The sequence below is a fragment of the Carettochelys insculpta genome, chromosome 16 (genome assembly GCF_033958435.1).
Source record: "Carettochelys insculpta isolate YL-2023 chromosome 16, ASM3395843v1, whole genome shotgun sequence".
Taxonomy (NCBI): Eukaryota; Metazoa; Chordata; order Testudines; family Carettochelyidae; genus Carettochelys; species Carettochelys insculpta.
The window spans coordinates 15,930,964-15,943,169 of NC_134152.1; the positions used below are offsets into that span (position 1 = coordinate 15,930,964).

At 44.0% G+C, this 12,206-nt stretch overlaps 1 protein-coding gene across 3 annotated transcripts in view; it reads left to right on the forward strand.

Annotated features, from left to right (window-relative positions):
* The window catches only part of PARN (poly(A)-specific ribonuclease), a 186,779-nt gene that overhangs the window by 140,879 nt on the left and 33,694 nt on the right, over nt 1–12,206 (forward strand). For all 3 annotated transcript variants that reach the window (XM_075010325.1, XM_075010326.1, XM_075010327.1), the window contains one exon: nt 9,417–9,606. In XM_075010325.1, the coding sequence (XP_074866426.1) occupies nt 9,417–9,606 (190 nt within the window). The remainder of the gene's footprint in view (nt 1–9,416; nt 9,607–12,206) is intronic.

Here is a 12,206-nt window from a genome sequence, read left to right on the forward strand (position 1 = left end):
TTGGCCTGGTTATCAATCTGGCAAAATCAAAGATAGACCCCTCACAGGACATAGAGTTCATAGGGGCTCGCATAAACTCGGTCTCGGCGAGAGTATACCTACCAGAGGCTCGCTTTCGAGCCATCGGTTCCCTCGTGCAGGTCATCACCTTCAGCCCTACAGTGCCGGTCTTGACGTGCTTGCAGCTGCTGGGCCACATGGCAGCGGCGACGTTTGTGGTACAGAACGCCAGGTTGCACATGCGCAGCATGCAACACTGGCTGGCAAGTGTATACAAGCTGGCAGTACACACCGTTCACAGGGTGGTGTCGCCCTCACCTGGGGTGCGCGAATCCCTGCAATGGTGGGTAAACCCCGGGAACTTGCTAACCAGGGGTACCCTTCCATCAGCCGCAAATATCGGTTTTCCTCACTACGGATGCCTCCCTCATAGGGTGGGGAGCGCACATGGGCGAAGAGGTGGCTCAAGGACTGTGGTCACCCACGGAACAGTCTCTACATATCAATGTTCTAGAGCTCAGAGCAGTGTTCAACGCCTGCAAACACTTTCGAGACCGTATACAAGGCAAAGTCGTCGGGATCAGTACAGACAATACCTCCACCATGTTTTACATAAACAGGCAAGGAGGAGCTCGATCCCGTACCTTATGCGCGGAAGCAATCCGCCTATGGAACTGGTGCATCGCCCACGATATAATCCTGAGAGCCTCATACTTGCCGGGCGCGCACAACGTGAAGGCAGACCAGTTGAGCAGGCGTTTTGCGCTCACCCACGAGTGGCAGATCCGTCCCGATCTACTACGGCCGATTTTCCACGCATGGGGGTTTCCCCAAATAGATCTGTTTGCCACTCAGCACAACAAACAGTGCCCACGATTCTCCTCCAGAGCAGGGCTGGGCCGGGGGTCCCTGGGGGACGCGTTCGCGATCCCGTGGGGGGGCCCCCTGCTTTACGCATTTCCCCCCGCAGTGCTGATCCACAAGGTTCTGCAAAAAGCCAGGAGAGAAAAGGCTCGGATGATCCTGATAGTCCCAACGTGGGATCGCCAACAATGGTTCCCCCTACTCCTGCGCATGTCGGACCGCCCACCGATGCCTCTTCCGGTGGCGCCGGATCTGCTCACGCAAGCCCAGGGGTCCATAGTGCATCCGCACCCCCAAAGCCTGCGACTGCAAGCGTGGCTAATCCATGGCTCAGCTCCCTAGAGAGCACATGCACAGTGGAAGTACAGCAAGTCCTAGAAAGTAGCAGGAGGACTTCCACTAGGAAAACCAACAAACAAAAATGGACTCACTTCATGGCTTGGTGTTCTACCAAGCAGCTGGCCCCCCTTTCGGTGCCTATACCTACAATTCTAGAGTATTTACTGGACCTCAAGAGAGCAGGACTCTCGCTATCCTCGTTAAAGGTCCACCTTGCCGCCATCTCGGCGTTCAGACATGAGGATGGAGGGCACACGGTGTTCGCCCACCCTATGGTTACCAGGTTCCTCAAAGGGTTGGTAAACCTCTACCCCCCTCGGAAACCGATTCCACCCTCGTGGAGCTTGGACCTGGTGCTTACCACACTCATGGGACCACCGTTCGAGCCCTTGGCCACGGTTCCCCTTCGCCTCCTTACAATAAAGACGACCTTTCTTCTTGCAATTACGTCAGCTCGTCGGGTGAGCGAGCTTGCGGCAGTCATGGCAACGCCACCCTGCACTGTCTTTTCCAAGGAGGCGGTAACGATACGGCTGCATCCAGCCTTTGTTCCCAAAGTTTCTTCCGAGTTTCACATCAATGAACCTATTGTTCTACCCTCGTTTTATCCAAAGCCTCATAACTCCAGCGAAGAGGCGCGCCTACACCTCCTGGACGTGAGGAGGGCGCTAGCCTTCTACGTAGACAGGACCAAGTCCTTCCGGAAAACGGATAGACTCCTAGTCTCCCTCGCTCCCAAATCGAAAGGAGAAGGTCTCTCATCGCAGAGAATCTCAAAGCACATTGTATCCTGCATAAAAATGTGCTACGAGCTCAAAAAGACTCCTTTGTCGGCCACTCCCAGGGCTCATTCCACCAGGGCGGTGGCAGCATCAACAGCCTTTTTCAAGGGCGTTGCATTGAAAGACATTTGCAGAGCGGCGACCTGGTCATCCTACGACACCTTCGCCAAACATTACGCCCTTCACAGGGTATTCCAAGAGGATACCCGTCTCTCTGCAGCAGTCCTCTCGGGCACCAGCTGCACATAATCCGATTACCCACCACCTATCTTGGGTTACTGCTGGGTAGTCACCTATGGTGGAGCACCCACGGGGACACTCGAAGAAGAAAGAGAAGTTACTCACCGTAGTAACGGTGGTTCTTCGAGATGTGTCCCCGTGGGTGCTCCACTTCCCGCCCATCCTCCCCGCTTCGGATCTCTGTTAGTGTTTTGCAGGGGCACCCGAGGCGGTTGGTCGAGGAACTGGCGGGGACCGGATCGCGCACATGGCCAGCGGCGCGCGCCGGCGCATGCGCGGTCCGGCAGAAACTGCTTGGAAGATCCGATCTGTGGCGCCGGCCAAGCCGTCACCTATGGTGGAGCACCCACGGGGACACATCTCGAAGAACCACCGTTACTACGGTGAGTAACTTCTCTTTACGTCTCAGATCAACACGACTGGGAGATCAACCACACGGTTCTCAAGGCGATATTCAGATCACCCTCTGCGCAACTCATAAAAACCACAAATGCCGTCCTAATTCTGCTCCAGAATGGGATCCAAATCAGCAGAGGGGACCAGTGCAGTGATTTGTGGGGGCAGGCACCAACCAAGTGCCTGTGTCCCACTTCACTGCCTTGCTTGACCCATACCCTGCCCTCTCCTGGCTCCTGCTCCTGCTCCTCCCCTGCCTGCCTCTTCCCCTAGACGTACCCATGCCACTTCTGGTGGGTGTGGGGGCATTTTTCCTCCCCTAGACCAGAATGGCTTGAAAACATTACTCCTGGGCTGTATTGTTCCAGAGCAGTGGGGACAGCCTCGTCATCCTCTAGAAGTGATGCTCATGGTAAGTGTGGGTTGGGGCAATGCAGGGGGTGCATGTGACCCCCGTAAACTCCCACATGATGTCTATGCAAACCATGATCACTGGAGGATGCCAATCTCATTATGTGGAGCACATCTTTCTTCTGTGCCTTCTCTCCATACCTTTTATCCTGTGAGTCATACAAAAGGTACTCCCATACCAGACACACAGTATTCTTATCACACTGACATGGCCAAGACAGACCTGGTTTTCTCATCTGTGAGGACTTACAGTTTGATATCCTCACCCACTATGCCAGCAACCAGATTTCCTATCACAACTCTAGGGTTGCACACTGTACCCAAATCAAGTAACTATTCAACTCAAAGTATGGTTCCTCCCTGGTTCCAGCATGGGGAAGAAACCTGTTCTAATAGAGTAAAGCAAGCATTGCTGAATAGCTGTCATGTCTCAATGAGCTGTACTTAACTTCATAAGTAGAAAAGATTCTCCTTATAGTGCCAACAAAAGCAAGTGTCTCCTACTGCAGTCTCTCTCTCTGTGGTACCCAGTTACATATTGGACCTTAAGGAATCTGGTCTGTCACTGAGTTCCCTTAAAGTCCACTTAGCAGCTGTAAACCTTACATGAACCAGTGGATGACTTTTATCTTCTCCCACCCTATCACCAATTGTTTTTTTCATAGGAATCCAAGATATATACCCTGAAGTGCAGAACCCTTCATCACCTTGGGGTCTTAACCATGTCCTTAATTATCTTAAAAGGCCCCCTTTTAAACCCTTGGTCTCATGCCTCCTCCCCGTGGCATTTCTGGTGGTGCTCACATCTGCCAGACGTGTGAGAGAAATAGCAGCCTTTGCTGCAGACCCTCTTTGCACTCTCTTCACAAAGATAAAACCACACTATACCCACACTTTTTAAGTTTTGCCAGAAGTTGTCTGCACTTTCTACATTAATGAACCTATACAAGTATCAGTGGGATAGCCATGTTAGTTTGGAGCCACGAAAACAATAAGTCCTGTGGTACCTTATATACTAACACATTTTTTTGGAGCATAAGCTTTCGTGGGCAAAGACCCACTGAATCAGATGCATGCTCCATGGAAGTTTATGCTCCAAAAAATACGTTAGTCTGTAGTGTGCCACAGGACTTCTCGTTGTTTGAATCTATACGCTTACCTGAACTTTTCCTAAACAGCTCAGGGGCACCCTTGAAGCATGCCTTCACATGCTCAACGAAAGCTGTGGCCTCCTACTTGGACAGGACTTAATTATTCCACAGATCCACAAGAGTCACAGTGCATTCCACTAGAGCCATTGCAGCTTCCATAGCATTCCATAAGAATGTCCGATAAACAGATGTATTCAGAGCTGCAACTCGATCTTTGGAACACATCTTTGCAAAACATTATGCAATCACACGCGCTCCTGCCTCACTCAGGCTTGCTGTCCTCTCTTCCACATCCAAGGTTGTCAGGGGCTCCTTCCCTACTCCACACTTGGAGTGCAGATAGTGGTGCCCCTCTGAGTCTTAAAGTCTTGCCTATACATAGGCTTTACCTTAAAACTTCCCAGGTCATAGATTCTTTCACCCAGAGGGTGGGGGGGGGGGTAAGGTCACTGCCACCACCTCAGTGGGAAAAGACCCCCTAACCCAGGAAGACACACTCAGGGCATCTTCCTGCCCCCAAGCTCCTAACCCTGCCTCAGGAGAAAGCTTAGACGCACACAAAAAACTGTGATTCAGTAGTTGACCCTTTTGCTCAAAGGCACAGACTTTTCTTAGGACACAGGATCAGATCAGTTGCTTAAAAACAGATTTATTCACAAAATAAGAGAAAAGTAAATCATGGGTTGAACACAGAGAGAAATATTTCTTTGGGATTTAGTTTAAAAGTTTCAGGGGAAAAACATCAGGTTAAACAACAACACGAGCAAATACAGAGCAGCTAGTCCAACCAAATTTAAAATAACCATAACCTGCATGCACGTAACTATGCACTCTCCCTCCTGGCCAGACCTGCACTTCCAGTGAGCTCCAGCACCATATCTTCTACCCAGACACCCACCCTCACCCCCCAGCCTAAATGAGATACCTCACTGTTGCAGCGGTCCAGCCCCACAGCATGGGCGTGGGGAGGAAAGAGAGGTTTCAGAGAGGACCAAGCTTCAGGACTTCCCTCAGGTCAGATTAACTCTTTTGGGTTCCTGTGGTTAGGAGATTTCATGAGACACCCCCCCCCCAGCTTTGGGGTGAGGCCAAAATGAGGGGTTCAGTGTGTAGGAGGGAACTTCCAGGAAGTGGGATAGGGCTGGGGCTGAGATTGGGTGTCTGGGTGCATGACCCCGACTGATTTTTTTTTCTGTAAATTGGTGACCCCTGACTCAGAAAAGGTTCCCTACACCTGCCATAAATGAACACAACATTGAAACCGTTTTTGGACATAAATTAATATTTTATTTAAAGTGAAGTTTGCTTAACTGCCAAGATAAAGTGCTTAATCTGTTTAATTATTTTGGTTTTTATTATTATTTCCTTTTTTCCTGGTAATACACACTCCTTATGCTACAGCTCCGGTAGCCTGATATGAATAATTTAGTATTTAAAGTGTTTAGAGATAAAAATACTATGTCGTCATGGGTAGGTGCTAGATTTGCATTGATCAGGGCCATGGGCCAAAAAGTTTGAGAACAACTGCTGTACAGTGAATGACTCTAGGGTTTTGTGGGGATAAAAGAGCATGCAGTCATGTAATTAGAGACAGTATCGTAATGCATGCAAAAAACTAAATTAAGTAACCTTTATTCTGCAATTTCCTAACTTTCGAGTGCTTGATTTAAGGTTCTTTTAATGTAGCTCTTTGTATATAATATACGTTGAGCAGGCTTTCTATGTACAAATTTAATGTGTGTATTTAGCTGTAGGACCATACGTACCTTCTATGCTCAATAGTGTCAGTGGCTGTCTGGCATGATTTCAGTTTTGTGCAAGGGCAGTGACTTGGTGAAAGAAAATCTTTGTTTTTGTGCACATTCCTTTTAGATCACTCAGGCTCAGCAGACTCTTTAATAATGTGCCTAGTAACTGGGGGCCATACTTTGGTCTAGAAATGTTCTTCAGAACATGGTGTTATGTTTGCAATTAGTTGTTTTTCAAATAGTCATTTAGTGGATTTGATTTGATGTATAACTTAACTGCTTGCTGTTGGAATCAAAAACCTGATTTGCTAACTCAGATTAAGGAGGTGTAACTCAGTGTTTGTAGGCTAACAAAACAGTGCAAACTAATTTTTTTAATGAGCTCGCTGCGTTAAAGTAACAGAAAGCTAGCCATATTAGTCTGTACTCCAACAAAATGAAGCAGCAGAAATGTAGCACTTTAAAGACTAACAAAATGATTTATTCGGTCATGAGCTTTCGTGGGAGAGACCCACTTCATCAGCTCAATCTCAGTCTGTTTCACTAAGATTCAGCTGTGGAAACACATCATTAGGAGATGCAAAACGAGACAATACTATGTAGTGTGTTGGTGCTGTTGTGGTTTGGGGAATACTATTCTAAAAGCTATGTTGTTATAGCTGCAAATTGAGTTAAAGACTCACCCTTCTTTATCTTAGTTGGTTCTGGAAACCATACAAGAAAGTTTCAGCTATGTGTTGCATCTTAAAATGTTGTATATATGAATCTGAAATTTTAGTGCAGAATTTAGCATTTTTAGTATGAATCTAAAATAGAGACTTCAAAGGGAACCTGTTCCTCCATCAGGCGAAGAAATATTAACTCCATAGGAAATTATTTTTAAAACAATGTACACTTCAGATTTCTATTGCTTTGCTCAAGTATCAGAGGTGTAGCCGGGTTAGTCTGGGTCTGCAAAAGCAACAAGGGGTCCTGTGGCACCTTATAGACAAGCAGAAATATATGAGCATAAGCTTTCGTGGGCAAAGACCCACTTCGTCAGATGCAGGTCTGTTTATTGCTTCGCTGTTTCCTATGGATTTTTTCTCAGAAGTATTAAATGTGATTTTTGGGATGAGAAAATATGAGGAAGAACTTGCAGTTCTACTATTTTTGGCCATGTTTAAATCATACATGTAAAGGGTTAAAACTACTCCTTTGGGCAATATTTAGCTTTAATCCAGTAAAAGATGGGTTATCTGGAATTTGGAAAACTGGCATGCTGACATCACCTGCTCCACCAGTGGCCACCCAGCCACGGTCAGTGGAGTGGGGCTGCTTGCAACAGGGCCAGGTGGCTGACTACCCAGCTGTGGCCTGTGGCTCTAGGCTGGCTGCTCAGGTGGGGTTGGGGCCAGTGGCTGCAGGGGCTGGTGGCTGCAAGGCCATCTGTCTGGCAGCTGCAGTGCGGCCAGCTTCCCATCTGGGTCTAGCAGCTGCTGGCCAAGAGTCAGCTGCCTAGCCACTGGCAGCAGCAGTGGGGCCTCTGGCACATTTGGTTATCCGGCACTCTGAGTTCTTGAGGAGTGCTGGATAACAGCACTTTTAGTGTAGTTATAACCTTTAAGGATACAGATCCTGAAACTTGGTAGTTATTGACTGTTTTTATTGGTGTGGAAGCATATGTTTAATGCCTTACTGTAGCTACAAGAATCCTACACAATTCTTTTATTAATGACACACAGTAAAATATGACTATTCCGGCTGTCTATAACATTCATATATATGTATGCGTGCTATAGTTTGGCTATGTATACATGCAGTAAAAGTTTTTTATGGTTCATAGTAATATATGCCACCTATTACTCAAAGATCATTAATGACATACCACCTTAAATATATTTATTGGAACCAACTTCCCTCATCAAACTAAAATAAATTCCAACATGATTGACACTGCTTCCCAGCCTATATGGAACTGTGAGCTTAAGGCAAGCCAGTTTCCATACATTGGCTAGCTGTAGTGTTAAATTTTAATTGAGGAGCAACTTGTCTCCTGCCAAGGACTGAAAAAGCAGTGATAATATTCAGCATTTTGTGCCTAACTTCACTAAATTTTGAGTTACACAAAGCGTGTGAATAACTTGTGAACTGTTTGTAAAATATTAATGTCACTGGTCCCACTGTAGTACTTTCTTTCAAATAGTAAAGCTGGAAACAAAAAAAAGGACACCGGATGACAGCCAATTTATTTTGCTGAGTCATCCATTATAGCAATGGCTTCGGGCCAGAACTGGGTTTGCAAAGTAAAGATTGAGAGCTGTAAAACTACTGTAAATTGAAGGAATGTTGGTAAATTGTTGCTGTGTGAAGGCAGCTAATGAAAGTGGGTAGTTGTTTTTTAAGTGATCCTAATTCTGCATGTGTTGAGAGAAGTCCTTCCATCATATAGTGACAGGTGTGTTTCAGTGAAATTGTCTTTGCAGAAGAAGGCTACAATAATGGGAGTAACTGGGTGCTAATTGATAGACTGCTTTCTTGCTTGCTTTGAATATTTTGCTTAATAGAAAATGCAGCCCAACTAAAAGTGTGCTGTACATCTATCAAAACTAGGTTTTGTCAAAGGTTTTGTAAATGTAATCTTTTCCTGGCAAACTTGCAAACTAAACCTGCTCAGTTAAGTAATGAGACTTAAAAGAAAAAAAAAAATCCAAGAAGGCTTTTACTTGCCAACGAGCAGTCAGGATGGGATAATGTCTGAAGAGTTGTTGATTTCTCATTTCTTTAAAGAAATCTTCAACCCAATTAACCCTTTTGTGAGGCCTTTTTTGTTAGCAGTGCTCAAAGAACAAACATTCTAACATGCAACAATGTGAATTAAGACGGTATGAAACAGCTTGTTTTCTTCCCCAAAGGATGCTATCTGTGAATGTAGGAAGTCCTACTTTACTGCAGGCTATTGTATCAATGAGTAATAGATTTACTGGAGCATCGGCTTCCATGGACAGAGACCCACTTCATCAAATGCATGTCATGATATGCATCTGACAAAGTGGGTCTTTGTCCGTGAAAGCTGATGCTCCAATAAATGTTAGTCTATAAGGTGCCTCAGGACTTTTTGTTTTTGAGGATTCGGACTAAGATGGCTATCCATGAGTGTCAAGTGTAAACTTTCTTCTCCTGGGAGTAAAAGTGGAAGTCTCCATTCCAAACTAGTTTCCCTGTCCTAGACAGTTGACTTCAAAGTGTGGGCACCCTTACTTGGAAGGTGTCCTTTGCAGTTTCACAATAGATCTTTGTTTCTTGTTCATCCTGCATTCCTAAAGTTTTTGTAATAAAATTAGAGGTATCTTGTTGCATTTTCTTACTGCTAAAGCTTGAACTTTGAATTGTGTATATTCATAGATCAAGCTGTTCACTCCATTTTCTTTAAAAAATATTTCGGGGAGGGAGGCTGTATTAAAGGCTATTCTATACATAATATCCAACACTCTTCTTCCCCACAGCTGTAAACACCAGCAGATATGCTGAAAGTTATAGGATCCAGACCTATGCAGAATATGTAGAGAAAAAACATGAAGAGAAACAGGCAAAAAGAAAGTGGACAGAAGATAGTTGGAAGGAGATGGAGAGAAAGCGATTAAAAACACAATACACGTCATACGTTCCCCACAGTCGGTACTACTGTGTTAACAGGTAAGAACTTTTCATAAATCATAATAAGTAAACACGTGGAAAGACAACAGCTATTCTTAATTTCAGCAGCTTTGGATGGCTACTCAGGATTTGGAAACTGAGCTGCTCCCTGTCAGCTGTCTGTGTCTTGTGGCAGACTTTACAATGTGCTTGCACAAGGCAATACTCTCTCACTCCCTGTGAAATGGCCAACTGAACAAAGTAATGAGAATTCCTTCTGTATATCTAAAAGTGGGGAGAAGGAATTAAAGAAATCCTGTATGTGACTACTTTGCTTTAGCCCCTATTTTTGTAGTGTATGTGTGGGGGATGTTAAGTCTCTAGTGAAAATTAAAGGATAGCCATGAATTTTTGGTCCCGTTGATGATCTGCTGGATTGAGTCATGAGAACTCTGTTGTAAGCCTGGTATAGTAAATTCTACTATTACTTTTTGTTCCTTTTGTCTTGCTTGTTTAGATTAAGCTTTTTCAAACAAGGTGGATCTCACTGTACACCATCAAATGCGATCCGAAGTTTCTAGATATTACTGTAATTCATTTCATCTCTGCATTTCCCTTGAAGGTTTCTTCTTCACTGTTTCATAGATTGTCTCTCAAACTTTGTAAAAAGCTGCAGGAGCTGGAGGCCTGATATTTTTACATGATGGGAGTGGAGACAAATTGGAGCAAAACTGATCAACTGCTTGTTTTTTTCTCCCTTCATCTACATTTGTATTAATAATGTGGTGACCTGTAGCTCTCATACCCTTTCCTGTTGTGTTGGATTTTGAAGTATGGAATACTGGCTTCACTCTTGCAATAAGAACATTCGTAGAACAGGTCTTATACTTACACTGTAGATAAGTGATATATTTAGCATGAACAAAACAAAAGCACAATGTTTTGTGCTTTTTGTTGCTTGTCACGTTTTGATGGCATATCACACTTGTAGTGTAAGAGTTTGTGATGAATGTTTAGAAGAGAAGGAAGAACATGAGATGCTTGGGGGAACTGGAGTGAGGAGTTATTCTAGGTTTTCTGAAAAATTGTGTTTGGTAGTTGCATCTTGTTCAGTAGGAGAGAGCATGAATAATGAGAATGGCATGTTACGTAAATCTACTACAGCAGTGTTTCCCAAAATGTGGTCCGCAGCCCAGTATCAGTCCTTGGGGAAAAAAAAATACCAGTCCTTAGAAAATATGCAGATTATCGCTATGTGCTATTATTGTTGTAAATCAATAATAAACTGTGAAAATTTATTCATTTTTCATTTTTTTTCCTCTGCATTTATATTTATATTTTTGGGCTGCAAAAAAAGGTACTGAAAAAAGAGTCCCAGCTATGTGAAGTTTGGGAAGCCCTTTGCTATAGGACTTCTGCAAGTTCTAAGTCCTCAGTTATTTCATCTTCCTGTGAAATGAATTGATCTAAGAATAGAATTTATAAAGTAAAATACCGCATTACTGAAATGCATCTTCATGTAGCTTGTTCTTCCTATAGGTTTAGGTAATATTGGAAGGATTCTCAGGTATTTTGATACTGCCCTGTTTACTATGAGAATCTGGATGGTTTAGGACTTCATTATTGTAGTGGGGCCTTTTACCAGTAGTGCCATAATGACAAATTGACATCCGTTTTTGCATTTCGGTCTTTAAAAGGAAGAATGTATTGCATATTCCCCTATAAGCAGAATCCATGTCCCAAATTAAAGTCCAGAGGCCTGAGTAGTTGACAATGGACCATCTTCAAGGAAGACTAACCATCCTGAATAATAGCCATTGATAAACCTATCTTCCATGAATTTTAAGCCTGCTACCTATTCCTTTGGTGACCCCTAGTTCTTGTGTTATAGGAAGGAGTACATAATTCTTCTTTATTCACCTTTTCCAAACTGGTCATGATTTATAGGTCTCTGTCATTTCTCCCCACTTAGTCATCTCTTTTCGAAGCTAAAAAATCCCAGTATTATTGATCCCTCCTCATATGGAAGCTGTTCTATACCCCAATCATTGTTGCCCTTTTCTGAATCTTTTCTAAAGCCAACATAACTCTTCTTTTTGAGATGAGAGCACATCTGCATGCAGTATTCAGTATAGAGGCAATGAGGTATTCTCTGTCTCTTTCTTAATAATTCTCAACATTGTTTGCTTTTTTTGACTGCTGCTGCTGTACATTGCATGGTTTCAGAAAACTATGCACAATGACTCCAAGAGCCCTCTTTTGAATGGTTCCAGCTAATTTAGTCCCCATCATTTTATATGTATAATTGGATTATGCGTTCCAATTTGCATTACTTTTCATTTATCACTATTGGACTTTGTCTACCCTTCTGTTGCCCAGTCACTTAGTTTTGTGAGATCCTTTTGAAGCTCTTCACAACCTGCTTTGGACTTAGCTATTTTGAGCAGTTTTATCTGCAAATGTCGCCACCTCACTATTTACCCCTTTCTTCAGATCATTTATGAATATATTGAATAGGATTGGTCCTAATACAAACCCTTGGGGGACACTACTAGTTACCCCCTCCATTCCGAAAACTGACCATTTGGTCCTACCATTTGTTTCCTTTCTTTTTGCCAGTTATTAATCTGTAAGAGGACCTTTTCTCTTATCCCAGGACA